The sequence below is a fragment of the Aphidius gifuensis genome, linkage group LG1, assembly GCF_014905175.1.
Source record: "Aphidius gifuensis isolate YNYX2018 linkage group LG1, ASM1490517v1, whole genome shotgun sequence".
Classification (NCBI taxonomy): Eukaryota; Metazoa; Arthropoda; class Insecta; order Hymenoptera; family Braconidae; genus Aphidius; species Aphidius gifuensis.
The window spans coordinates 30578371-30605368 of NC_057788.1; the positions used below are offsets into that span (position 1 = coordinate 30578371).

Below are 26998 nucleotides of genomic sequence, written 5' to 3' on the forward strand. Positions count from 1 at the left end.
ATCAAAAAAATATGTAAAAAATAAAAATAAATCAATGCAACTTGAAAAATAATTTTATCCAGACATAATTTAATAATTATAAAAAAAAATTCCACGAAATTTCGATTTTAAAAGTTATTTAAAATTAAAACTCAAAAATTTCTTAACTCAAATTTGCTAAATATAGAAATCTTTAAATTAAAAATAACTCAAAATTTTTTAGTAAATTAAAAAGGATAAAATTAAGTAAATAAATAATTTTTTTATTTATTGTATATATTTATTCAAACAAATATACATTACAAAAAAAACATCATTTGTATATATATAATTTTTAAAAGAGATTTTCTTGATTTTTATTGTTTTTTTTTTTGTTTATAAAAAATAATTATAAATTCGAAATATTTATACGTTTGTTGTTCATTTGATGATGTTTTATCGCTCTTTAATTATTAACTATGATGAATGACAGTGAACTAATGAATTCTATCTCATCTTATTGAAAAATACAATTTTAACGTGATTTTTTATTTTTCATTTGATCAAACATTTATTTAAATACTAATAAATCAAACGGGCAAAACAATTTAAATCTACACAACCCTTTTTTTTTTTTTTCTTAAAAAAAAATTCAAAATTAAATCCCACCTTTGTAAAATCATCATCAATCTACATCAATTTGACTTTCATTAATTTGTTTTTCGCAATTTCGAATGACACTTATTTATTATTTTTTTTTTTACCATAAAAAATACATTTACAATAATAATATTGTAGTACAAAAAAATCTACACCTGAATTATTTTTTTAATAATTTTCCAATAAAATTAACAAAATGATTTGATGATTATTTTTTTTTTCCATTGCTTTTGAGAATATTAAAAATTCATATAAAATTTCATGTATATAGGTATATTTATATTTTTTATTATATTTAATCTCTATGATATTTTTTTTTTTTTCAGAAAATATTACTTTTTGTTTTGATCAATAAAATTACTTTGTATTTTCATGAAAATGTAAAAAAATTTGTAAGAAAATTGACCTTGATTAGAGTATATTATTTGGAAGAACTCTGTTGAGATTTTTTTTTCTTTCTATCTCATACAGACATTTGAACTTGTAAATATGTTTTTTTATTATCATTTATTTTTTTTTTTGATATATATTATTTATTAGGTACTATTTCACCCGAATGAAATTTCAATTTCAAAATTAATTCACATTTCATACAACTCTATACCAATGAGATTATTTTTCGAAATTTCCAGATATAATTTTTTTTTTACTCAACTGTTTATAACTATTATTTTTGTAAATTTATAAATTTATAAATTTTTTGTTTTGAGCGATATACGTATCATATAAAACTATTTCTAAATACTATATACTTTGGAGGGGGAGGGAAGATGCATTAAGCACATGAACTTGACAAAAAAAAAAAAAAAAAATTATTATTATTTTCGAAAATGAAAGCCGATAATAATTTGTATAAAAAATTACATCGAGTTAAAATTATTATCTTTTGATTGACGATTAAAAATAGCTGTTATTTTGAATGAAAAAAAAAAAGAAAACAGTCTGATTTTATTATAAGTATAAATTATACTCTTATATTTGTGCAGTAGGCAAATGAAAAAAAATAAAAAAAAATAAATGAGATAATGGTAGAGAATCACCATAAAATTGAAGTAGAATTTTGTTTTTTTTTTTAAATTTAGGAAGCAAGTGATTGAGGTGGCTCAGCAAAAGACATTTCCATAGTTATTCCACCACTACTACGTCTATATCTACTTGGTATAATATCAGTATTATTATTACGTGGTTTACGTTTACTTAAATGTCTTTCAACCCATTTTAACATTGTAAGAACTGAATCAGTACTTGGTAATCTTCTTTCAGCTGATGTACGAACAATATGTGATGATGTTACACGGAAAGTTGCTGCCATACCTTTCAAAGCCTTTAAAATAACGAAAAAAAAAAAAATATTAACACTTAAAAATTAACAAATATATTATTTTTTTTTCTATAAATAAAATTACCCTCATTGCATCTTCATCAGTTACATCATCACCAGCATAAATAATACGTATTCTTTCACTCCAATCAAGACCAAATGCTGTACGTAATATATAAATTGATGCTCTACCTTTATTCCATTCAACTGGTGGTTTAGCTTCAAGTGCACAATGTGCATGACAAGCAGCAAAACCAGAATCTTCAATTAATTTTTTAGCTTGTTCAATCATTTTTGGACGTGCATCAACTGGTGTTTCACGATAATGAAAAGTAAGTAGAGCACCTTTATTTTCAACCCAAGCACCATCCTTGCAGAGCTGCTTTGTATGATTAAATTTAAATGGAAAAAATATAAATTCACTTATTAATATCAATTTTAAAAAAAATATAATTATTATTTTAATTTTATATATGTATTTTTAAATATAAATTTAAAAAATTATATTATTAATTTTTACCTGGTCTTGCAAAGCTTGCATTAAACTTGCAACTTTATCTTCAAGTTCAGCTGGCATTGGATGTACAAATTTACTACCATCTGGATGTAATATTTCAAGACCATGATTACCAGCATATGTTATACCCTCAATGCCAACCATTGATTTAACATTATTAACATTTCTTCCAGATATTATTGCAATATAAACATCAGACATATTGCTTAATCTTTGTAATACATTTTTAGTTTCAAGTGGTAATATTGCTAAATCTGGATGTGTTGCAATTGGTGCTAGTGTACCATCGTAATCTAGTAGTAATGCCAATTTGTGATTATCACCAATGTACCTAGGGGACATGTGATAATCATCATCGTTACCCGGCTTTCATTATGAGTCAGGTTGCGACTTCGCGCGCGGGCCCGTCATTATATTCCCAAAAGCATTTATTCAATATTTAAAACAAAAAAAATATATTCACTTTTTTTTTTTAAATTTAATATTTAATTCTTATCATTTATCATGCAATAATTTTATTGTCCCACGCGTCGTCGTTACCCAACTCATGCTTGAGCATAATAATATATAATTTTTATATAATTTAAATTGTTAATTTTATTTCTATTTTCTATCATGCAATAAATATGTTATATTTATTTTAATTAATTGCATTAATAAGCACATGCTTGGACGGGCCTAGCCATATTAAAATTAATGCTGGATACTTACTTGCTCAAATAATCATCAAAATCATCCATTGTAACTGGTTGCATGACTGTTGAACCAATTGAATCACGTTCTTCAAGTGATCCCATAACTTGAAGAAATGATTTCATCCAATAATTAACATCATATAATCTTTCACGACGTCTTAAATGATTCATACGTAGTGTACGTTCATCTTCAGGCATTGTTAAAGCTCTGTAATAAATATGTTTAATTTTTAAATAAATATTTTGAATAAATAAAAATAATATTTATGATATTTTACCTGTGAATAACTTCAGCAGCTTCATCAATTTCATATGGATTACAGATAAGTGCTTCATGCATCATTTCACCAGCTCCAGCAAATGGTGATACAATTAATACACCAGGTGGTGTATTAATTTGACAAGCAACAAATTCTTTAGCAACTAAATTCATACCATCTCTTAGTGGTGTTACTAATGCAACAGCAGCATCTCTATAAAATGCAGCAAGTTCATCTTGACTAACACAACCATATATATAACGTATTGGTGACCAATTTGGTGTTGTAAATCTTCCATTAATTGAACCAATTAATTGATCCATTTCTAATTTTAATTCTTGATATTCTTTAACATCTGTTCTTGATGGTACAGCAATTTGTAACATTGTAACTTGTTCACGATGTTCTGGATGTTTTTCTAATAACATTTCAAATGCTTTTAAACGATGTACAAGTCCTTTAGTATAATCAAGACGATCAACACCAAGTACTATTTTTTGATTTGTTAATATAACTTTTGGTGCACTTTCAGCAAGTGATACAAATCTATCAAATGGTATACCAATTGGTAATGGACGTACACGTACTGTTCTACCACCATGATCAACAAGTAAATTTTTTCTATCAACTCTACCACCAAGACAACGTTGACAACAATCAACAAAATTAAGACAATAATCTTGTATATGAAAACCAACCATATCACAACCAAGCATACCCTGTAATATTTCATCAGCCCATGGAAATAAACGAAATATATCCCATGGTGGAAATGGAATATGTAAAAAAAAGCCAAGTTTTAACTTTAAATTTTTTTCATCAGCAGCTTGTCTTATCCAATTTGCAGCAAGCATTAAATGATAATCATGTACCCATACAAGTGGTGTACCATTTGTTGGATTTTTTTCTTGTTCTTTATGTATTTTTTCTAATGCAGCAACTGTTTTTGCTGCAAATTCTTTATTAACAGCAACATAAGCACGCCAATCTTCAGCAATAAATGTTGCACGATCAGGCATTGAATGAAATAAAGGCCAAAATGTACCATTACAACAACCATTGTAATATGAATCAAATATATCTGCTTCAACATGAACAGCAACAACCTGTAGAAAAATCATCATTCATCATTAATTTCATTATACATACAAAGCAACAATCGACCCTCAATTTTATTATTTATTCACTACAAAATCGTCATTAATTATTATCATACTGTTATTTATTTATAATTTAATTAATATGATTTATTTTATTTGTGATAAGTATTGTTTCTTTTTTTTTTTGTCTTCTTGACGTCAATTGTTTAAGAATATTATCAAGCGGGCTCGACCAGCTGATACTCTCCTATCACCAAATTACACGTCATTAAATTAATAAATCATTATTATTGTTATTATCAATTAATAATAAAATATAATTAAACAAATACAGTTTTTGATTTAATCAGGTCATAAATAAATACATGTATGATGATTTTAGATTTGAGGTGATCGACTTGTGGCCTCATTTGGGTTTGGGTATTTCTTTTTATTCTCATATCAAATTGATTATGTTAATTTTATTTTTTTTTTTTTGCAATACTCGATATGATAGATGGATCATTTCTTTTTTTTTTTTTATTTGTAAAGAGACGAGTGAGGGAGTTGTTATCAATTTTGAGTTTTTGATAAATAATTTTGACCCAAATAAATAATAACCATACATTTCTTATCAATTTATTCATTTTAGCTTTTTAGAAATTTTTTTTTGTCCTTCCGTAATTAATTTAGACGAGGTGAGCCTTAAAATTTATCATAGTTTGATAAAATTACCTCAAAATTTTTTTGATATAATTAAAAAAAATTAAAAAAAATATTTTTTTATAGTTTTATTTGCCTAATGAGACATGTGATAGCTGAATGATGAATAAAATTCTCGATAACAAAAAAAAAACGGAGCTTTTTTGATTTGAAAAAAAAAAGAAAAATTTTCACAATTTTTTAAATAAGTAACTTTTCTTCTATTTTAAAACTAGCCAATGATTTTTTTTTTATATTATTCATTCAAATAAATAATGTAATTTATATTTTTAAATGATAAATAATATATAAGTCAGGTCAAGTTTTTAAAAATAATATTAAATAAATAAAAAAGATTAATGCATATATTGTTCATTGTCAAGGCTGCTAAACTGCGTTTCATAAAAAATATAATAACAAGTGAAAAAAAAAAAAATGTTCATACTTGTTAATTATTGATAATCAATATTTATCATTTGTTAAAAACAATGATACTAAATGAGAACATGTCAGACAAAATGAGTTAATTTTAAAAATAAAACAAAAGAATGTTTATTAAAATAATAAATAAATGATTATTTGTTTATTGATTTTACCTTTGATGAAAGTAAACCAGCAGTTGGTGTTTTGTCATTTGGATTTGATTCTGGAATTGGTTCATTTGGATTATCCAAATGAACACCTGGCCAACCAACCCAAACTCCATTTCCATTAATCACAACTGGAGCAACTGCAGTAACAAGCCCTCCAGCACTGGAATCAAATTAAATTCATTAAAAATTATTAACAAATAAAATACATATATTTTTATTAAATTTAATTTTACTTTTTATCAATTTTAAATACCATTTACAATTAAAAATATTAAATCTATTTTTCATTTTATTTTTAAATAATTATTACAAATGGAAAAATTTGTTTATGTCACTAATGACCTTGGCATCAGTTTTCATAAATTCCAATGATCGTTATCAATTGCTTTAAACAATTCGCAACTTAATGCTTACCACGTGAACAGATAAAAATGGCCCAAGGCAGTCTCATGTTTTTCATAATAAAAATAATAATTGTTGACAAACATTAAATGAATGAATATACTCCTTTTTTTTATTTATAAAAAAAAAACAATAATTTATTATATGATTATTATTATCAAGTCACGTGGTAGCTTACATTTGTATACAAAAAGAAATTAAAAAATTATCATTTGTTGGTTTTAATTTTATTTTTAATAATAATTGTGATGGTGTTTATCAAATATACATGCATAATTTATAGAATATAGAATTTCATAAAATGAGGGTTTATGCAAAATAATTTAATGCGATAACCGCAGTGGCCCCTTGTCTGTATGTTATTCTATATTTTTTTTTTTTTTATAATTATTTAATTAAATTTTTATATTGCGATTTTTTTTTTTTTATCATTTAGTTTTTTTATGATTTAAATGTTTATAGAAATAATTAAATAAATAGTAATAATCATGTTTTAAAGTGTACAAGTTTTTCTATTAAGGGGTGTTTTTTTTTATATATATATAATTTTTATTATTTTTTATTTGAAGTACTTGTAGAAGAATTAAATATCGAAATTTTTTTATTTTTATTTTCTTTTCTTTGTTTTTTTGATTATTTTATTATTATTATTTTTATAATTAGGTGAATGTTAATGTTAATAATAAAATGGTTAAATATAAATGATAAAAAAATTAATAAATAATTTTTTTAAAACATACCTTGCTTTTCTTTCCATAAGACCAGTTTCATCATTACGTTTTAGCACAAATGGCAACCTGTTGCTCACGACGATCATGCTTCCGTTTGAAGTATAGCTCCTAGACTCTGTTGACATGATTGAAGATTACCCTTTTTCGTCAGTTTAATAGAAAAAAATATTTCAGCTGGTTCAATAATAATAATTTCTTTTATTTTTTAATTCAATATTGCCCAACAAGCAATTCAAAAAAAATAAAAAAATAAAAATTTTCATCAATAAATCAAAGAACTTTTTATTTTTAATTTAAAGACCCATTATGTCTGATGATGATGCTCTTGACTTGTCTCGTTGAGGAAAAAAAAAATATATATATATTTCCGTATTTAGATAATAATGAAAAGATTTTTTTTTTCTTCTTCAAGTCAATTTGATGCAATAAAAATTGACAAAGTCGTGATGATTATTAATTTTGATTTTATAAAATAAAAAAGTCAATGATATCTGACTGATGATTATGGATACAAAAGAAGATCCTAGACAGTCAAAGTAGTACTGAAGTAAATGCCACTTGTGCCAGTCAGTTTATTCATTTTATTCGTCACTAAGAATTGGTCCAAAGTGCGCTTTTGCGAGCGGTATCGATGGAGGCCACGACCCCGAGAGCATCATCATCATCATCGTGGTCATATTTTTTATTTTTTCATTTTTAATATTTCTCCTTCTTGTTCATCAACAAATTATTATTTATTTATTATTTTTTGTTCATTTTTTGCCTCATTCAATATTATACCAACAAAAGCTCAATACACCCCTGACCCTCGTGTTCACGATGAGCACGACGCACCGACCCCTCGGGTTATCTTCTTATCACTTAATTTTATGATTTAAAAAAAATATATAGTTATTAAAAAATAAACAAATTTTTTAAAAATTTATTATTTATTTAAAGTCAGACAAATTTAACTAATTTTATTTCGTTTAATTTCGATCGAAATTCAAGATTCAATTAAATGCGCATGCGTTGTAAATCTCCCGCCATTAAATTATGTATACCTGTGCTTTTATTTGTAATTTTGTTAAATTAATATAATCATGCTGCAAGTAATAAGCAATATTAACAAATGTTTAGTAAAATAATTTTACATAAAATTTGTAAATTGGAGAAAAAAAAAATGTTATTTTGATAATTAATGTTGCTTTTTTTGTAATATTAACATCTGGTGTCATATTTTAGTGAATTATCTGCATTTTATTATTTACACAACTGTTCGATATAAACATAATCTCATTTATAATTATTATAATGAAAAAAAATATATATATAAATTGTAATTATGCATTCTGGGTATTTTGATATCATCACATAATACAGCTGATGATAAATCATTCGCCAAGATCAAATACCCAGGAATAATAATAATTTTAAAAAATAAATAATTTCTTAAGCTTATAAATATTTATCGTGTCAATTGAATAAAATTGTCAACATGTATTTTTTTTTAAATAAATTTAATTATAAAATTTTATTTTACCTTTATATATACATATTAAAAATATAAATTTTATTTTTTTTTAGAATAATTTAGAAACAAGATTTTAGGAGGAGTAATAAAAGTTGTTTTTTATTTTCTTTTTAATGAAGCGTAGTAAATTAACGGGAGCTGTGAAGACGATTGTGTCATTTCGGAGAAACCCAGTGATCACGATTTTAACATGTGATCAAAATTGAAATTTTTAATTTATTTTGTTTATATTTTTCTAGCTGTTATTTATCTCTTTGTATACCTAGATATATTAAATAATAATATTAACAATCAACATAAATATTATTCACCAAATAATAATTAAATAAATTATTTATAAATATTTTTCGATTCTAATTTTTAATCACGTGATTGAATAAAAAATAATAAAAATTATTTTTTAAGAATATAAAGAATATTATTTTGAACCAGCTGAATATCTAATTGATAAAATGATTGATAAAAAAAATATAAAAAAAAATTGTAATTGCGTTTGATTATTAATACACCTTTTAAAAATATTATTTAAGTCGTTCTATTTTCATTAATTTTTTTTTTCATTTTTATCAAACAGATTAGTCATGTACATAATAAAAAAAAATTTAATCGATAAGTCGAATAAAAGCTAGGTAAATAAAAAATTGTCACAAATAAAAATAAAATGTTTCATTATGGCCGACAATTGATGCCGGTATTAAAATCTGATAATAACTAAAACTAAAATAAATAAGAGTATATAAATAAACAAATAAAAATGAAAAATTAAATTTGTTAAATAATAAATTAATATTAATAATTATAAATTCACACAAAATTTTATGTCTTGCCTTAAGTTATGCAATCCTTGATGAATAATTCTAGAACATGCCAGCTTGTTTGCTTGATTTATTAATAATTTTTTTAAAAATATTAAATAGATTTATGACTCAATAATTAATACCAGCAAATATTTAATAATAATATCACGTGTCAATTATTTATCTTTTAAATAATATATAAACTTTATGTTAATTTAATCAGTTTGTCTATGACGTTTTTATAATACTCACAAGTCACAACATTGACAGTGTAATACTAAAAAAAATATAAGATGCTTGACAAGGTGGTGAATCCTTGTGTTAGAGCTTTTGGTAAATATAAATTCACATATATACTTGTGATGATAACACACAATAAACCCACGAAACTCGCGATTGACAAGAACATCTTTCAGGTAGCGCCCTCATGAATCAAACTGCGATTGCGCAATATTATTATACCCCTTTTTTCTTTTATAATACCATCAGAGTAATAGATTATACTAATTAAAAATAATTGACAAATAAATTATGTAATTCAGTATTTATGTTATATCAATGTTGTTTTTATTTTAAAAAATGTTTTTTATTGATGAATATTGGAAATTATTTAAATACATGCTGCCATAAGACCAGCAACATTTTCAAAATCAATTTTTTCAGTAATATTTTTAGTTTTTATATTTTCATCTTGATTTGCAATGAAAATAACATCATCATCTTGTTCTTGCCATCCGTATTTTTTAACCCAATGTTTTTGTGTTGCATCTGTAATTTATAAATTAAATATTTTTGTTGTGTTAATTGCTTTTTTTTTTTCATTTGTTTATTTGCAAATGTTATAATTACCATCAACACGACCAAGTAATTGATTCAAAAGTGTTTTATTAATTGTTTGGAATGTAATACCAACAACATGACAAACAAATTTTCTAATTGAATCTTGGAATCCAACAATTCTTCCACAAAGATCAGCCATTGTTGCAACACGTAACCAAAATAATTGAAAATCACATTGCTCCAAAATATCACCAAGGAAAATTATTTGATTTATTGGATCATCAGCCATCTGTTTGATAATTAATTGTTAATTAAATATGATTATTTATGATAAAATTAATTAGTAGGTTACTTACAATTTTTTCACTTAAAAGACATTTGCAAAGTACAAAATCAGTATGAGGAAGATTTGTCAGTGCTTTGAGGAGGATCTGACAGGTGATGTTGACATTGAAACGTGTTGGATTCAATTGGTATAATTTTAATAATGCCAAATTTGCTTCAAGATCATAAACATTATCTTTTGATTGAATTTCCACATATTTTTCAAGAGTCAAAATATTCTCTGGGTTGTATCTACAATACAAAAAAAAATAGCATCAGTATTAAGTTTGGAAAAAAAAACATCAATCAATAAAGTAATTTGGATGTTTTAGTATTAAAATTAATTACCTTTCAATGCTTTTGAGCAATGTTGCAATATTTTGACGCATATTTTCAGCCATTTTTAGTGTAAATATGCACTTTTAATTGTGATTTTAATAAAATTAATTTTTGTAACAATTACAATATTATTTTAAGGTTATAACAATTTTAGTTTTACTCTCTCTCGTGCTTGAGATTGGTCTGAACATAGTCGATTAATTTTGTCAGTATCATATAGCCAACATTTGAAAACAATTAAATATTATTTACCAACATTAAAAAAAAATATACCTACTTCCGTTTATTTTCTTATTTTTAAAATTGAAATTGTGTAATGCAGTTGAATTATTAATAAATTATAAATTGAAAATATATAATATTTAAAAAAAAATTAATGCATCAATAATTGTCATTTTAATTTAAATTATGATAAAGAATATTCTGTTACAATTGTGGCTGATTTTAAATAAATTTTGCCATTATTAAATAGTAAAATAATTACAATTCAACGTTTATTTATTTATTTATTTATTTATTTATTCCTCACAGCAATATGTTTGATGACCTCCATCTTGCTCGTTACTATGCTGAAAAATATATTATTTATATTGTCATGATCAAATCTTTTCAACTGCTTGAACACTCTATCAATAATTAATTTATGATCGAGTGTTCAAGAACATTCAAGAAGTTATATTATAATAATTACAATAAAGGCTATTAATTATTACTATCAAAGTATCAATTACTATTATTTTTGAGACTTTTAATTGGTTGTTTTTTGGTTCACGAAATGTAGCCAGTGCCTCTATATCCACATTTAGAAAGCATCGCCTATACGTCATATTTGTAAACATTTGTAAATAACACCGAGTTGACTTTCCTGTTCTCTGAATTTTACTTAGTTTTTGTTGTTAAATAATGCATTGCAGAAATTACACGCGAATCGTGATATTACTCAATCCCAATGATTCATGATGATTTAAAAAAAGAAAAACATTAGATAAATATAAAAAAACTAAAAAAAAATTCCATCTACACAGATAGAGAGAGGGTCATACATTGAAACACATCGGATGTTAATTTGGAGCACATCGGCGCACGCGTGAACCTAAATAAGTGAGAAAAATATAATAGCCACATATAAAAAAAACTCATATTATTGGAAAAACATAAAAAAAAAAATTTATTAAATAGTTAAATTGTGTACAATCTGATATCAAATTACATCAATGATGACTCACCAAATATAAAATTAAAATCAAATAATAATATTAAAATCATTGTTGTAATTTATACAAAATAAATATTGTTAAAATTTAGTATTAATTATTTACAATATATATATTTTATTTATTTAATTTTATGATATATTGTTGTTGATAATTAATAACCATTAGTGAAAAGTTAAATTAATTTCCAAAAAAGGTTAAAAAAAATAATTATCTGTGATTGTCAAAGATTTTTATTTTGTCATTTTGTTTATCTACTAAATAAATATTATTTAACAATATAAATATAAATAATAATATTATTTTATATTATTTTTTTTAGTTGTATTATTATTCTGGAGATCAAGATGTCAAGAAATTGTCTAGAAGTTGAATACCTAACTCAGGAACACCTGACCGGTTTCGATAATTACAAGGTGAGTACTATCTACTCAATTATACTAACAGTTGTTATTTCTTATCAAGGTAATTATAATTATTGTTTAACGACTGCTTCATAATTAAACAACACGATAAAATCAAAAATCAGGGTCAAGCTGGGTCATCGTTCTGATTAGACCTCGTGCAAATCGATCAATGATTTTATTATTAAAAAAATATAAATTATCATTTATTGAAAATGTTAGATAACAAAATTTATTCATATGAATTGTTTATAAACAAGTCTATAATTTTATTTGGCATTGAAGAAATAATAATGATTACTTTACCTAACAACTTGATGTTTAATTACTTACTACTAATAATAATTAAAATTTTATTTAACTTTAATTACAGTACAGCTGTTTGGATACAAGTCCCCTCAGTATCTATGTGATGCACCCATTTTGGAACAAAGTTGTACAAGTAAGTATACAAAATAAAAATAAAAAATTTGCTATCATAAAACAATTGTTTATTATTAATAATAATTTATATTTATTTACAGATTTTTCCAAAATGGGTTGCTCCAAATGTCCTGACATTTTCTGGATTTCTATTTACTGTTTTAAATTTTTTAATGTTTGCATATTATGATTATTATTACTATGGATCAAGTGATGATATGGCTGATTATTCACCAATACCAAAATGGGTATTTTTTGCAGCGGCATTTAATATATTTATGGCTTATACACTTGGTAAATAAATTAACTAGAAATAATTGAGTAAAAGAATGTATTTGAGATTTATTAATTTGTGGTGTATTTTTTTAGATGGAATTGATGGTAAACAAGCAAGAAGAACACAAACATCTGGACCACTTGGTGAAATGTTTGATCATGGATTAGACAGTTGGACAGCAATGTTTATAACAACATGTATGTTTTCAGTATTTGGAAGAACTGATTACAGTGTATCACCATTGAGAATGTATTTTATTCTTTGGAATATATTTATTAATTTTTATTTAAGTCATTGGGAAAAATATAATACTGGAGTTTTATTTCTTCCATGGGGATATGATGCATCAATGGTGGTAAGTAAATTTAATTATAAATTAATTTTAATTGTCAAATAAGTGTTAATTCATGATATTATTTTTAGGCAACAATAACAGTATTTATTTTGACTGGTTTTGGTGGTCATGAAATGTGGAAATTTAATTTATTTGGTTTATCTGCTGGTATTATTTTTGAAATTTTACTTTATGTTACTGCATTAGTTACGACATTACCAGTTGTCATTTGGAATGTTTATGTGTAAGTTAAACTTCTTAATATAATGTTCTTTAATTTATGATTTGATAATTTTTTATTTAATTAATTTTTACAGTGCATATAGAGATAAAACTGGTAAAAATCGTACTTTGATTGAAGCTGCAAGACCACTAGTACCACTTGTATTATTTATAACAATTGCAACACACTGGATAACTCATTCACAAACAAATATTATTAATACAGATCCAAGAATTATATTTTTTACTATTGGAACAATATTTTCAAATATTTGTGTAAGTTAGCTTAACAAAAAAATAATAATTGCAATTGTTAATTATTGATAAATAATTAATTATGAATTTTTTTCTTATTCAGTGTCGATTGATTGTATCACAAATGAGCAACACAAGATGTGAAATATTACCTTGGATTTTACTTCCAGTAACTGCAGCAGCATTACTGTCACGAATTGCACCAAGTTATGATCGTGAAACAATGTATTTACTAGCAATAATTGCTGTTGGTGCTCATGTACACTATGGTGCTTGTATAGTAAGTAAACTACTTGTCTTAAATAACTATTCATCTTATTTCTTCAATGTAAATTAATCATTAATTTTATTTGATTTAAGGTACGTCAAATGTGTCGTCATTTTCGAATAAACGCATTTAAAATAAGAACTCCACATTCAGAATGACTTCTTGATGGCGATACACGATAATTTTTAAAAAATCACAAAGGCAAACATTTAAATTTAGTTAAAATCATTGGTGAGAAATTTATACATCACGTTGCATTTAATTAAAAATTATTAACATCGGAAGAAAATATCTGCTAAATTTAAAAAAAATACACCTACATTTTGATAGGAAAAAAAATTAATTATAATTAATCAATTAATTTAGATAAATGTACAGTAAATACTCCACTATTGTCTATCAATAGTTTCACAAATCATCTTTATAGTTTTTTTTTAATTTATTTTTTCCTTATTATCCTTCAATCAGTTTGTTGAAAAAAAATAAAAAAAAAAATACTCTTGATTTTCTAATGGACTGCTCGTGTAGTAGAAAAATAAAAGCACTTTGTTTTTACCGTGTATCGTCTCTCGGACACTATTATATAATATTATTAATTTATTGATATTAAATATCATCGTGCCATTTTCACATCATGACAACACACAGGCCGTTGTAATAATTTAAATTGTTTAAAAAAAAATACAACAAAAAAATTTAAATTAAAAAGAGAATGAGTGTGAAAGAGTTATAGAAAAATAATTATTATGTGTATAAAAAATTAATTAATTATTTAATTAATTAATTAACAATTATTGTCGAAAAAAAATAATCATAATTAAAAATCTATATTACTTTTTTCATATCATGAAAATAATTCATTCCAAAATCATTGTACTCAAAAAATTTTTTTATATTTAAGTTTCCATGAATGTTAATTTATTATTTAATTAATTTTTTAATTTATTAATTACTCAGATAAATATATATATACATAGAATCCCAGTATAAAATATAAAAGAAAAAAAAAATGTACAAAAAAATAGGTTTCAAATTAAATTTCCAAAAACTCTTTATAATTTAAAATTAAAAAATCATCAAGTTATTATATAGACACATTTGTATATCGATTAAGCTGCATTTAAATAATTAATATATTCAATCTGTATAAACAATATTGATAAACAATTAATTGAATAATAATCAAAAATGATTTTTATTTTTTTGTGTGAATATGTTTGTGTAACACATTGTTGTTTATTTATTTTTGTCTGATATTGAAATAAAATGAATACTCAATTATTTAACTCATTTTTTCCCACAATTATTAATAACAATATTGATAATAATTTATTGCTATTAATATTATTTAAATTGATTAAGATAGTCTGCTTTTATTTTACGTCTTTCTTCAAGTGGTGGAAGAGCAGGTTCTATGTTTTGTCTGCTTCTTGTTTTTTGTACTTCATTCTATTTAAAAAAAAAAAAGTAAATAAATGAATAAATAGTTTATCAACAATCAAAATTAAATAGTCAATTGTTTAATTGTTTATATAAACTTACCCAAAATTTTTTACAGGCTTTGTAATTATCGAAATGTAAAACACATGGATCACGATTGAAATTATTTTTAAAAAGACATTTTTGAGCTAAGTTGTGTTCCTAAATAAAAAATTAATAATAATTAATTGATTGTTTATAATGTAATTCAACATTAATTGTTTGTTTATGTACTTTTATTATTTCAAGTATCAAAAGAATTTTAAATTATTATTTTACCTCAAAACATGGATTTTTTTCTACTGTATGGTATTTCGCTTCTTGTGCGTTCATTATTTATTATTTATGTTATTAATAATTAAATAATTATTATGCAACAAAACATTTGTTTATATTGATGATGAAAATATTCAATTTTATTTATGTATTTTTAGGTTACGTTTTACAACACAGCTGATTCACACACGAATCAAATCAATGTTTTTTTTTTTCAACTTGAAAAAAAATATAATCAACAAAATTGTTGTTTAAAATTTATAAAAATAATTGCATAATTTATATTAGTTATAGATATTTAAAAAATAAGAAATATTAATACATGATTATTGTATTTTGTTTGTCAACAAGAGATAATGTTAAAAAAAAAAATAAACTTATTGATAAATAGAAAAAAACCAAGTTTGAAAAGTCTAAACTTGTGATGATTCATCACCACTATCAGCAGACATTGCTTCTCGATTTTCATATGCCCAAAAACCATGAAATTCAATGAGAATACTTATCATTGTTTCACCTTGTCCACTGTAATAATAAATAATTAATAAATTTACAAAATGTTAAATTTATAAAATTAATTTTCAACAATTTACCATGTTAATAAATCTTGAAGTGTTATTTTACAAGGATCAGCTGGTTTAACCATATCAAATATTTCATCTTTGACATCTTCAAAACTAACTGGTTCTTGTCCATGTGATGTCATTTGTTCTTGAATTGCTCGAAAAAAATAATTTAAACAAAATGTATCAAGATAGCCTTTGTTATTAATATCTAATATACGAAAAAGATAATGAAGACTTTGTGGTTCAGTACGATTTTCTAATGCCAATACAAAATCAAGATATGTTTTATAATCCATTTCACCTTCATACGTTAAACATTCTTGAAATACACGATCTAAAAAAACACTTGTAAGTGTTCCAGTACCATATCTAAACAATATAAACAAAAATTAAAAAAACAAATCAATTTAACCAATAGTTTAATTAATTACCCAGATAATTCCTCCTTGTTTAACATTCCATTATGATCACGATCAAGATTAAGATATTGTCCATAAACTTTAAGTGCTGATGGTGCAGAAAACCAATTGGCTTCTTGTAGATCTTTTGGTAAATCTTCATCACGTAATTCTAATAAATCATCTAAAAAACTACATGCTAATATATCTTGTATACGAACTCTACCAGTTCTAAGTGGATCCAAGAAAAATAAAAATTTTCTAACAGCTGTGCATACGTAAAATGAATGAAATGATTTTTCTAATCCTTCAAGTTGTGGTAGTGTTGGTATCAACTCCCAAATATAACTTTCAAGATCCTTAAAAAAAAGACAAGTAAATAAATAAAATTATCAACAACAAAAACAACAACTACTCTCTGTTGACTTACAGATTCACGTAGATAACCTTGACCAGTAACATCATAAAGTGATAGTCCAATTCTGGTTTGATGCAACCATACTTTTCTCATGACATAATTAAAATGTGCCATAATACATATACGTCCATGACGATCACCTTGTTGTAGCTTGGCAAATACACCAGCTGTAAAATATGGTGCACATTTAGCACCAGCTAATTTTCCAACATGTTTAAAATCTTCATAGTCAATTAACTTTTCATCATTTGATGATACTGGTGGACTATGATTTGTACCAAGAAGTACCCAAAGTGCTCGTAATTCTTCGTTATTTAATAATTGACGTGAACGTCTTTGTAAAAATAATGCACGAGTTTCTTCACGTAATTTTTGTGGTAATATTTCATCTTTTGGTAGCTGTAAATTTTTATAAATCATTTAACAAATTATTATGTCATTTTATATATCAATTTAATTGTTGTTTTTGTTGTTAAATTTATATTGTTAAATTATAAATACCTTAAAATAAAATTTTGGAATTATTTTATATGTAAAATCATTATCCTCAGCTTTTGTTCCTTTCCATTTTTTATAATATTCATTAAAATAATTTTCTTCTTGTTTTTCTATATCAGCTTGATTCAATTTTTCATCACTAACATTAGCAGCTTTTTGTAGGAGTGATTTTAAATCCATAATTACGTTTATTTATATAGAAAAAAATATATATTATTTATAAATTATTTTTTGTTTACATTCAACAGACATCATTTTTGTTTGTTTGATAATAATCATCATGACAATTCACAACATTAATAGTGACATTTTATTTCCCCGAAAGAAATTATTACTAGGAACTTTTTACGTTGAAATTTAATTTTTTCAGCGGGATGTTAATTTGTTACCAGGGCAACTGTAAAATATATAAATTATTAAATTAATTTATTAATAAAATTAATAAACAATATTAATAAATAAAAAAATGGCTGAGGATAATAAAGATATTTTACTTCACTATGAAATTGAAGCAATCATTGAAAATCTTGAGCCAACAAAGCTCGAAGATTTTGGGACTAAAAAGTAATTAAAAATACTATTTTAAATTATTAATTGTTAATTAGTAATATAAATAAATGTTAATTAATTTTAACAGATGGTTTGAGTTTCATAAAAAGCTAATGCTGTTGAGTCAACAAAGTATACTAGAAGTAAGTGACTCAAGAACAGAAGTTGTTAAAGAATGGTTTGTTACATTTCAAAAAATAATAATATTAATACATGAAGCAATACAAATATCAGTATGGAAAAGAAAAGTTTATCATCATTTAATTGATAATAATAATCAACCAACAAATACATTTATGCTTTACAGTGTTTTTTACCATGAAAATATATCAATTTCACTTTTAGAAAATATTTTATATCACTGTGATAGTGTTGAGAGTCTTGATGATTCAGCTCTGGACCTGGTTGATTATGCTGTTGATTATATCACTCGTTTGGTCTTCCAGAAAAAAGATAAATCAACAGAATCATCAAAAAATATAGAAGACATTTCTTGCCTTGAAGAGTTGTCACAAAAAAAAATGGAAATTGAATTTGACATTGGAATTAAGTGTATATCAATTATTGGATATTTTGCAAGATTTTTAGATAATCTTCCTTTGTCAATTTTAAAACGTATCCTAAAAACCCATGATGTTCCATATTTATTTTGTCAATTAATTGAGAATAAACCATGGAAAAAAATTAATGAAAATAATGAAATAATGATTTACAATTCAACCTGGGAAAAAGTTGAAAAAAAAGAAAGTGATAAAATTTGTCGAGCTGAGGGACAAGTTTGGCTTGGACTGAGAGAACTTCTTTTGAATCCAAAATCTGGACCTTATTATGAAATAACTGAATTTCGAATGACTGAGCTAATTAAGGTAAAATTAATAATTAATTTTTTCTTTCTTTGGTAATTGATGATTTAATTTTTAGCTTCAAAAATATTTGCATGAAAAAGTATTGGATCAAATTGCTCCACTGATGGATCTTCGTAGATGGCTGAGTTACCTGAACATTTCTTCTCAAACAGATCACACAAAATCATCAGCATTAACAGTGGAAATCATTCCACAAATTCAATCATCAATCATTGAAAAATACCACAAAAAGTGGAAAAAAATTGCTAAGATACAAGCAGAGACACTGTTCTCAAAAAATATTGATTATATAAAATCAATGGCTGAAATACTCAGTGGTGCATATGATCTTGATAAATTATTTTTAAAAGACATTAAACAATGTGCCTTGTGTCGTAGAAATGCTACAAAAAAATGTTCCAAGTGTAAAAATATTTTTTACTGTGGAAGGTAACTTAAACAAATTAATTTTTATTAACTTTTACTAATTATTTAATTTATTTTGCAGAGAATGTCAAGTTAAAGATTGGACATCTCACAAAAATACTTGCAACTCGTAAAATATTAACAACTAAATTATGATAAAATTGAGTTTCTTTTTTAATATAAAAAGCACACACTTGACTGCATTTTATCATGTGATTGGTTAAAACTTTTCAACATTTGTTATTAATGTTGTTAACTAATTTATTTGAGTTGGGTCTGTCCTAGGTCAGTCATGTTACAGCTTTATATATTCATATTGAATAAAGTATTATTATATTAATTATACAAAATAATTATCAAAGTATAATTATACTTATTAATAAATTAATATTTAAATAAAAAAAAAAAAGCTACTGTAGTTACTACGTTTATTAAAAGTCATCGTATTTATTGATATTTATACAAATAAACATAAATAGCGACACAACTAAAATGATTTAATAATTGTACACAAATTGATCGAATGATATTTCTGTTCAGCATGATAATTAATATTGATTATTCACTTGAAATATATATAGTCATTTATGAAAATAAAAAATAAGAAAAGTGGTTGTTAAAAATTATAATCATGATGAATAAAATGGTTATATTAAAAATACAAAATAATACATGATTATTAATAATCACACTAAGTAGATATTGTATTTCAAAAGATTTTGTATTATTTTTATTTTTATTAATAATAATAGTACAAAAAACAAGCAAATTAAGACAAATTAGTGGCTCGAGTTTTGTTTAAGGTATTCCATGAGGACATCCTTTGCTGGTGTTTCTTCTCCAAAGTCCTGTAACAATTAGAAAAATAACACGTGTTAATAAAAAATAGTTAAATGCTATTTTAAAATATAATAAAAAATTTATAAATTATTATCAGACATAGGTTGTAACAGCATGGTTTTTTGGGTTCCTCAGAAGAGGGAGCCTAGATGTCATCATTAAATATTATCAACTTAATATTAAAAAATTATAAATGTTTTAATTTATTTACCTTAATAACGACACATGAACATCCAACAACTTTACGTGCTTTACCAGCATTGTCAATTTTGCAAAGACCAGCCCATTCTCCAAGTTTTTTGTTGTTGTCAACTTTGATAAGAGGAATTTGATGCTCATTGCACAAAGCTGTTACCAATTTTTTGTAACTAGCTTCGTCACAATTTTCAGCGAGAATGCAAAGCATTGCTGTTCTCCTAAAATCAAAATAAAATTATCATCAATTAACAATAATTGTATTACTCAATTTTAATACAAAATCATTAATTTCTAATTTTATATTCAGACATAGGTTATAACAGCATGGTTTTAATGGGTTCCTCAGATGAGGGAGCCTAATTGTCATCATTTATAATTGATGCAATAATTTTTTCTAGTAATTAAACAAAGTGATAACTTACTTATCAAGGGCCTTGGCACATTCATGGAGTCCATGAACAACACCATCGTGGATGAGGGCATTTTTCAAGACTTCTTGGAGTGCGGTGTTGACGTCCATTTGTCCACCAACAGCTGCAGAAGGTACATCTTCACTGTAAATCAATATTTAAATTAATAAAATCCACACAAGTTGATTTATAAATTAATTTTTTATTAAATCATGTTTTATAATCAGACATAGGTTGAAACAGCATGGTTTTTTGGGTTCCTCAGATGAGGGAGCCTAATTGTCATCATGTGTAAAACATTAGAATATTAATTTTGAGGTTATCGGGATGATCCTCCAAACATTAACAATTAATTTAAAAAAAAAGATAATTCACTTGGAAAAATATTAATTATAATAGCTAATAATTCTAGATAATTATTAATTTGAAAAATAATTTTCAACACTTTAAATTGTTTATAACTATTTTAAAAAAAAATGCAATGTAACAAGTAATAATGGGTAAAAAATTATTGACTTACATTTCAACGTCTGACATGATGCTCGGAGCTAAGATATCTGAAATAAACAATAATAATTAATTATCCAGTATTTATGATCACTTTTTTTATAATTAAAAATAAATTTATAAAATGATGCCATTTATATTTAATGATTAAAAACTTTAATTCACAATAATGCGTGTTTCTTGTACCTTAGCTGATGCAAAAAGGATGGCCGATGGTTAGCGGCTTGAACACACACATCTAATTTTTTTTTTTTTTTTTGTATTTTGCTCTGTCGACGTCTTCATCAACTATCGTCTCACTAAATAATTTCTACCTTATCAACAGGAAAAAAATAATTCAAATTCAAATTCAAATTAAAAAAAAAAAAAACTATCCGGGATAATTATTTGTTTATTTTTTTTAATAACGCATTTAAATTGCAAAAAGTAATTAATGATTTTATGCATAGTTAAGAATTAAAATTTTTAAATTTAATATTTTTTTATCGTTACAAAATGAGCTGTAATTTTTTTAACACAATTGAAAAATATCTCACGATAAATAAATTTAACAGTTAAATAATTAAATTTAACATTATTTCAAGTTTATAATATTTTTTTATTCTTAATTACATGAGATAATTTTTTTTTTGCGTTGAATAGCGGTTTGGCAAATAAATGCATTTAATGTGTTGTGTTAAAAACGGTAATACATTGATACTATGGAAGGGGACAATATGCGATGGTTGTTGTACTGGTTGGCTGGTTAGTTGGTTGATGATCATTACTATGCATTCACTTGACAAATAAACACAGTAGTAAACAGAGGTAAATTATTTTAACTTCAGTCATCATTGATACACCAGTAAGACTGGATCCAGTTTTTTTATTTCACTAATAATTGTATTTTGAGCAGCATCAAGTACATCAAGGTATGTTAAATAATTAAATTATTATCAATTTAAATTTATCATGTAATCTCAATTATTATTCAAGGTATTTCTTATCTTATTTCCGTTGATTTTTAAAAAAAAACAATATATATATCGAATACTTGTTTTAAATTAATTTAAATTTAAAATTTTTTTTTTTTTTTTAAATAAACAATTAAAGCATTAAAATTAATTTGATAAATTTATTAAATATATATTTTTTTAAATTATTTAAATTATTATTTTCAAATTGATACAATTTTTATATTTTTTATGATATTATTTATATTTATTTTTAATTGAAAAGATTTAAAATTTATTCATTTTTATTTTATCAAAGACTTGATTATTAATTAAACTTATATTTAAAAAAAATAGATTAATGAATTTATTGAAGCTAGTTTATTTTTTTTTTAAATATAAATTTTATTATTTTTTAAATTGTAATTTTGTGGATCATTTAAATTATTATATACTTAAGATTTTAAATAACATAATTACATTTTTTATATTAATTAGAATATATTATTTATAATTAAAAATATTTGTCCAGCACATTGAACCTTGTTAACTGTAAAATTCCGGAAGTAATTTTGATGACCATGCAACAATTTGTCTGTTTACTGAGAAAATTTTGTTCCGCTCTTAACGATATTGTGTTATTTTATTTTCCAACTATGTATTAGATTTTATGTCACGGTATTTCATGTCCTAATTTTTTTAATTATTCAATTAAATATATTTATCATGAATTTTTCTAATCGTTGCTTAACGAAAAAATTTAGTATATATAATTATTATATTTTCATTAAATAATTAATCGTGTTCGTGTTGTAATCAATTTTGTAACAATAATTGAAATAATATAAATAACAAGTATAAATAAAAATAAAATTTATACCTCAGAGGTGTCATCGTTCCCGCATATAACTAGAACACAAATAAGCCGGAACTCAGGCTGGTCGTTCTTCCGTTCAAGCTATTGTTTGTCAATGTTATTATTTTATTTTTGGTGAAAAAAATAAAATATTTTCATGACATTAACGCACCACTGATTATAATACAATCAACCAGATCAACAATCGTGATATAAATTTTATTTTACATCAAGTGCAATTTAAATTGTCAACTCTGATAAATTATGAATATAAAAAAATTATCCTATTATTCATGTCAATTATTTCTATAATAATTTTGTTTTTTTGCTTTTGTTATTTCAGGAATTAAAATGTTCTGTGCAATAGTACTGTTGACTTTGATAACGAAAACATTTGGAGGTGGTATTGGTACAGCTTGGGACATATCACCAAGTAAAAATATTGAATCAACAACAAATCCATCATGGCTACGAGGTGATTCATCAGCATTTGAAATTCGTAGTGTCAGTGGAGTTGGTCATCATGAAGAAAGTACCCAAGAATTTACTGATGAACAAGTTACTAAAAATCCTGTATCATCAAGAAATTCCAAAGAGCTAGATGACATGGAAAATGATTATACACCAGAAATTCTATTTGATAATCCAGTTATTAAAAGTATATTTAGAACACCAAGAAAAGAACTTGATGTAGAAATAATATCATCAGGAGCATGGGAAAAATCAATAAAATCAGATAATAAATTAAATAAAAATCGTGGTTCATGTCCTGAAAGTTTAGAAGATAATTATTTTAATAATAAACCAAATATTCAACCACGTCATCGTCGTGATTTAACAGATGATACTAAAATTGAAAAATTAAATGGTAATAAAAATGTACGTGAAGCAAGAATGAATATACCAACAGAAACATGGTCAAAACCAATGTCAATTGAATTTCGTAAACGTACAAGTCTTGATGGATTATTTAAAAATGAAGATACAGAAAGTAAAATGATAAATCATGAAGAACCACCACATGTTGATTTTATAACAGCAAATCGTAGAAGTTCAATTGAAACAAGAGAATCAAAAGATTTACCATTGCATTCATATGACGATGTGTCATATAAAAATGATTATAATAATAATTTTCGTGATTCAAGAGATCTTGATATGGCATATTCAAGAAGTTACTATTATCCAGATCAAATTAGAACTCAACGAGAATTTATGATACATGGATTAAATGAGCCAACATTTTCACCAGATCGTTATAGAATTGAAGACTTTGATATGTACAGAAATCGTCCAACACCAAAACCAAAGAGAATTATTTACTATGCAACATTACCAGAAATTGTAAGAAAACCAGTTGATCTTAGATCATATCCCCGACCATATGACAACATGGGAAGAGCATCAATACCACCACCAATCACAAGAGATCCATATTACAAAAAATTACCAAGTCCAATTGATTTGAGATACAGATACAGAAATTATCCAACTGCTTATGATTCTTATGATCCATATATGAAAAGATCAACTTATTATGATCGACCTTATGGACATGCTTATGATCGTTTTGATGATTATAAACACAGAGAACAAGATGTTGATCATGCAAGTTTTAAAGAAGCACCAAGAGCTGAAAATGAATTGAGAAAAAATGATAATGGAGAGAGTAGATCAGAGGAAAAGTCACAATGGCCTGTTCAAGTTGGAACTGAAGTTAATATCAAGGATACAGATAGAAATACAAATAGAAAAAATTATGGATCACATCAGGAATTTGATAGACTTCGGACAAGCTCAAGGATCGAGCAGAGCAGTGAACAACCATCTGGAGATAACAGAAATTAATATATATTTTTAAAATAACTCTTATTATTATTAGAATGATTATTGTGTAAATCTAGTGGACGGTGAAGGGTATTTATTACACAAATTTAAAAACATTTTTATATAATTGTCATTAATACTTTGAATAAGTTTTTTCAATGGAAGAATTGGCAGTTCTTGATGTATGTTGTTGGGTTTTTTTTTTATCAAGTCAGACTTGATTTACTATTTATTTATTATTATCTTTGATTACATTTGACTGATTGCATGTAGATGAAAATTAAATGTCTTTATATAATTAAGAAAATTTCATTGTAATTTTTTTTTTTTTTTATACATAATTGTACGACAAAGGAAATAAAAATATGATTGATGATGAAGGTGATTGTGAAGGGGCTTGAAATTAATCCTTTAATTAATTAATTTTTTTCCAGCTAATAATTGCTGTTGTTTAAGAAAATGTTATTATAATCTTCATATGGTTAAATAATGAATAAGAAAAATCAGAGACCAACATTACCAACTGCAAAAAAAGTAGTTGTTTTTAAAAAATTCATAAAAATATTTTCATAACACGGTCTGGAGTCTAGTGCACCCTGGTGGCAACTCAACTAATTAATTAAATAATAATAATAAAATTTATTTCAAAATGATTGAAACGATCTAATTTGATTTCAAATGACTGAATTTAATCGAGTGATTTGTGTGTAGCCTCTTAAGAAAAAAAGGAAAAAAATAAAAAAAAAGTATTTAAAAATTGGCATATAAAAACAAAAAGGGCAGGATATGGTCAAAGTATTATCTTGTATTATCGAGCCATATGGAATTTGAGACTAAAAAAATAGTCCCGTGCAGGAAATTGCTAACGACTTAAACACTTGGGCGTTGCCAGGACCTTTTGGGTCCTGCGAACCCGAAAAAAAATTTATAAAACAAAAATAAAAAAAAAAACTAAAACAGTGATGGATGAACTCTCGGGACTCTGTAATTTGAAGGCGTTATGTGTGTACCATCAATGGACACGTAGGTGTTTTTTTTCCATATACTTTTTTATAATGTACGACTTTTTTTTTTTTTTTATTTGCTTCCCTTGTCTTTCTAAGCTCTTTGCAATATGACTTGTTGCTTGTTGTATATTATCCCACGATTCTCAAACATCCATCGAACTAATACAGCAAAAAAAAAAAAAATTCTGCAACTTCTCAGCATTAAAAAATAAAAAATATATCTTCAATTTCATTTATTACACCTGTTCATTTCTCATCCTCAATTATTATTTCTTTATCTCAAATTTTTGCGATTTTTTTTCCTGCAAAATTGATCCATGTTCAGAAGTTTATTAAGTTAAGGTCATCTTATGTTTGATCGACAAGTTTTTCATAATTCACAAGCTCATAAATTCGATATAAATAAAAAACTTATGGACCTTAGCAAAAGCAAAAAAAAGGATAGAAGTCTTGTCTATATTTGCAGGTCAGTTTTAGCTAGATATACAACATCAAAATTTCATATTTATGTTGTTTATTATATTTTTTATTTTTGTCTGATTTGAGCTGATCCTATGATGCACCCTCGGGGCTCACGTCGAGACGTTGATGATAAATGACCAAATGGATAGTTTTTAACGAAAGTCAATATAAATATATATGCGAAATGGGGGAATTTTTTTATCTCTTGGGGTCTGGGGTATATGGTTTACTTGAGGAAGTCTTTCTTCGAAGGTCGATTGCCAAACAATTTAATCATAAATCATGGCAAAATTGTTGACGTTAACTTCAGGGTAATTAGATGTATACTTACCGGTATATATTCTTACCAGAATTATTATATCCAAACACATATTGTCCTCGATTATTTCCTGGTAGAAAAAAATAACATAATTATATTCACAATATTGTCTTGAAT

General features: G+C 24.7%; 8 protein-coding genes across 14 annotated transcripts; 3 read left to right on the forward strand and 5 right to left on the reverse strand.

The window, feature by feature from the left end:
- Positions 1-1169: 1169 nt before the first annotated feature.
- LOC122860379 (alpha,alpha-trehalose-phosphate synthase [UDP-forming]) lies at positions 1170-9592 on the reverse strand. 6 transcript variants are annotated; one of them, XM_044164171.1, is made up of 8 exons: positions 9481-9592; positions 6928-7033; positions 5789-5945; positions 3430-4517; positions 3168-3359; positions 2460-2787; positions 2025-2318; positions 1170-1942 (listed from the first exon to the last, which is right to left on the reverse strand). In XM_044164171.1, the coding sequence occupies exons 2-8, from the start codon at positions 7002-7004 to the stop codon at positions 1697-1699; spliced, it is 2382 nt and encodes a 793-aa protein (XP_044020106.1). In that variant the 5' UTR covers positions 7005-7033; positions 9481-9592; the 3' UTR covers positions 1170-1696. The 6 variants fall into 6 exon arrangements, with proteins under 6 accessions (XP_044020106.1, XP_044020104.1, XP_044020103.1 ...); XM_044164169.1 differs by having other exon boundaries at positions 2025-2321; XM_044164168.1 differs by having other exon boundaries at positions 2025-2321; positions 9259-9513.
- A 111-nt stretch (positions 9593-9703) lies between these two features.
- On the reverse strand, positions 9704-10874 carry LOC122860381 (eukaryotic translation initiation factor 3 subunit K). The gene is made up of 4 exons (XM_044164173.1): positions 10681-10874; positions 10365-10584; positions 10078-10297; positions 9704-9996 (listed from the first exon to the last, which is right to left on the reverse strand). The coding sequence occupies exons 1-4, from the start codon at positions 10731-10733 to the stop codon at positions 9839-9841; spliced, it is 651 nt and encodes a 216-aa protein (XP_044020108.1). The 5' UTR covers positions 10734-10874; the 3' UTR covers positions 9704-9838.
- A 548-nt stretch (positions 10875-11422) lies between these two features.
- On the forward strand, positions 11423-14720 carry LOC122860383 (ethanolaminephosphotransferase 1-like). 2 transcript variants are annotated; one of them, XM_044164175.1, is made up of 9 exons: positions 11423-11772; positions 12208-12301; positions 12663-12731; positions 12814-13006; positions 13082-13344; positions 13413-13567; positions 13641-13821; positions 13904-14080; positions 14161-14720. In XM_044164175.1, exons 2-9 carry the CDS (start codon positions 12233-12235, stop codon positions 14224-14226), a joined length of 1173 nt encoding a protein of 390 aa, XP_044020110.1. In that variant the 5' UTR covers positions 11423-11772; positions 12208-12232; the 3' UTR covers positions 14227-14720. The 2 variants fall into 2 exon arrangements, with proteins under 2 accessions (XP_044020110.1, XP_044020111.1); XM_044164176.1 differs by having other exon boundaries at positions 11767-12081.
- A 626-nt stretch (positions 14721-15346) lies between these two features.
- On the reverse strand, positions 15347-15976 carry LOC122860384 (coiled-coil-helix-coiled-coil-helix domain-containing protein 7). The gene is made up of 3 exons (XM_044164177.1): positions 15827-15976; positions 15611-15709; positions 15347-15517 (listed from the first exon to the last, which is right to left on the reverse strand). Exons 1-3 carry the CDS (start codon positions 15878-15880, stop codon positions 15413-15415), a joined length of 258 nt encoding a protein of 85 aa, XP_044020112.1. The 5' UTR covers positions 15881-15976; the 3' UTR covers positions 15347-15412.
- Positions 15977-16099: 123 nt separating this feature from the next.
- Positions 16100-17970, reverse strand: LOC122860382 (serine/threonine-protein phosphatase 2A regulatory subunit B'' subunit gamma-like). Its single transcript, XM_044164174.1, has 5 exons — positions 17707-17970; positions 17218-17604; positions 16821-17146; positions 16417-16758; positions 16100-16348 (listed from the first exon to the last, which is right to left on the reverse strand). The coding sequence occupies exons 1-5, from the start codon at positions 17881-17883 to the stop codon at positions 16237-16239; spliced, it is 1344 nt and encodes a 447-aa protein (XP_044020109.1). The 5' UTR covers positions 17884-17970; the 3' UTR covers positions 16100-16236.
- A 199-nt stretch (positions 17971-18169) lies between these two features.
- Positions 18170-19955, forward strand: LOC122860385 (zinc finger MYND domain-containing protein 10). Its single transcript, XM_044164178.1, has 4 exons — positions 18170-18267; positions 18341-19118; positions 19174-19547; positions 19606-19955. Exons 1-4 carry the CDS (start codon positions 18170-18172, stop codon positions 19655-19657), a joined length of 1302 nt encoding a protein of 433 aa, XP_044020113.1. The 3' UTR covers positions 19658-19955.
- A 270-nt stretch (positions 19956-20225) lies between these two features.
- On the reverse strand, positions 20226-21729 carry LOC122860386 (40S ribosomal protein S12). The gene is made up of 5 exons (XM_044164179.1): positions 21665-21729; positions 21492-21528; positions 20984-21115; positions 20575-20779; positions 20226-20371 (listed from the first exon to the last, which is right to left on the reverse strand). Exons 2-5 carry the CDS (start codon positions 21506-21508, stop codon positions 20303-20305), a joined length of 423 nt encoding a protein of 140 aa, XP_044020114.1. The 5' UTR covers positions 21509-21528; positions 21665-21729; the 3' UTR covers positions 20226-20302.
- A 486-nt stretch (positions 21730-22215) lies between these two features.
- LOC122860388 lies at positions 22216-25379 on the forward strand. Its single transcript, XM_044164180.1, has 2 exons — positions 22216-22389; positions 23610-25379. Exon 2 carries the CDS (start codon positions 23618-23620, stop codon positions 25112-25114), a length of 1497 nt encoding a protein of 498 aa, XP_044020115.1. The 5' UTR covers positions 22216-22389; positions 23610-23617; the 3' UTR covers positions 25115-25379.
- Positions 25380-26998: the final 1619 nt, after the last annotated feature.

What these genes read in the sequence shown, in the direction of transcription:
- LOC122860385 (XM_044164178.1), top strand. Translation starts at nt 18,170, where the DNA reads ATGGCTGAGGATAATAAAGATATTTTACTTCACTATGAAATTGAAGCA. An exon ending in GAATGACTGAGCTAATTAAG is followed by an intron (nt 19,119 to 19,173) that starts GTAAAATTAATA and finishes TTTAATTTTTAG; the next exon opens with CTTCAAAAATATTTGCATGA. An exon ending in AATATTTTTTACTGTGGAAG is followed by an intron (nt 19,548 to 19,605) that starts GTAACTTAAACA and finishes TTTATTTTGCAG; the next exon opens with AGAATGTCAAGTTAAAGATT.
- LOC122860381 (XM_044164173.1), bottom strand. Translation starts at nt 10,733, where the DNA reads ATGGCTGAAAATATGCGTCAAAATATTGCAACATTGCTCAAAAGCATT. An exon ending in GTCTTTTAAGTGAAAAAATT is followed by an intron (nt 10,298 to 10,364) that starts GTAAGTAACCTA and finishes ATTATCAAACAG; the next exon opens with ATGGCTGATGATCCAATAAA. An exon ending in ATTACTTGGTCGTGTTGATG is followed by an intron (nt 9,997 to 10,077) that starts GTAATTATAACA and finishes TATAAATTACAG; the next exon opens with ATGCAACACAAAAACATTGG.
- LOC122860383 (XM_044164175.1), top strand. Translation starts at nt 12,233, where the DNA reads ATGTCAAGAAATTGTCTAGAAGTTGAATACCTAACTCAGGAACACCTG. An exon ending in ATTTATGGCTTATACACTTG is followed by an intron (nt 13,007 to 13,081) that starts GTAAATAAATTA and finishes GTATTTTTTTAG; the next exon opens with ATGGAATTGATGGTAAACAA. An exon ending in CAATATTTTCAAATATTTGT is followed by an intron (nt 13,822 to 13,903) that starts GTAAGTTAGCTT and finishes TTTCTTATTCAG; the next exon opens with TGTCGATTGATTGTATCACA.
- LOC122860382 (XM_044164174.1), bottom strand. Translation starts at nt 17,883, where the DNA reads ATGGATTTAAAATCACTCCTACAAAAAGCTGCTAATGTTAGTGATGAA. An exon ending in AAGGTTATCTACGTGAATCT is followed by an intron (nt 17,147 to 17,217) that starts GTAAGTCAACAG and finishes CTTTTTTTTAAG; the next exon opens with GATCTTGAAAGTTATATTTG. An exon ending in AACAAGGAGGAATTATCTGG is followed by an intron (nt 16,759 to 16,820) that starts GTAATTAATTAA and finishes TATATTGTTTAG; the next exon opens with ATATGGTACTGGAACACTTA.
- LOC122860379 (XM_044164166.1), bottom strand. Translation starts at nt 7,043, where the DNA reads ATGTCAACAGAGTCTAGGAGCTATACTTCAAACGGAAGCATGATCGTC. An exon ending in CTTATGGAAAGAAAAGCAAG is followed by an intron (nt 5,946 to 6,927) that starts GTATGTTTTAAA and finishes ATTTGATTCCAG; the next exon opens with TGCTGGAGGGCTTGTTACTG. An exon ending in CTGGTTTACTTTCATCAAAG is followed by an intron (nt 4,518 to 5,788) that starts GTAAAATCAATA and finishes ATTTTTCTACAG; the next exon opens with GTTGTTGCTGTTCATGTTGA.
- LOC122860384 (XM_044164177.1), bottom strand. Translation starts at nt 15,880, where the DNA reads ATGAACGCACAAGAAGCGAAATACCATACAGTAGAAAAAAATCCATGT. An exon ending in AAAAAAATCCATGTTTTGAG is followed by an intron (nt 15,710 to 15,826) that starts GTAAAATAATAA and finishes TTTTTTATTTAG; the next exon opens with GAACACAACTTAGCTCAAAA. An exon ending in AAGCCTGTAAAAAATTTTGG is followed by an intron (nt 15,518 to 15,610) that starts GTAAGTTTATAT and finishes TTTTTTAAATAG; the next exon opens with AATGAAGTACAAAAAACAAG.
- LOC122860388 (XM_044164180.1), top strand. Translation starts at nt 23,618, where the DNA reads ATGTTCTGTGCAATAGTACTGTTGACTTTGATAACGAAAACATTTGGA.
- LOC122860386 (XM_044164179.1), bottom strand. An exon ending in TGTGCCAAGGCCCTTGATAA is followed by an intron (nt 20,780 to 20,983) that starts GTAAGTTATCAC and finishes TTTTGATTTTAG; the next exon opens with GAGAACAGCAATGCTTTGCA. An exon ending in GTTCATGTGTCGTTATTAAG is followed by an intron (nt 20,372 to 20,574) that starts GTAAATAAATTA and finishes TAATTGTTACAG; the next exon opens with GACTTTGGAGAAGAAACACC.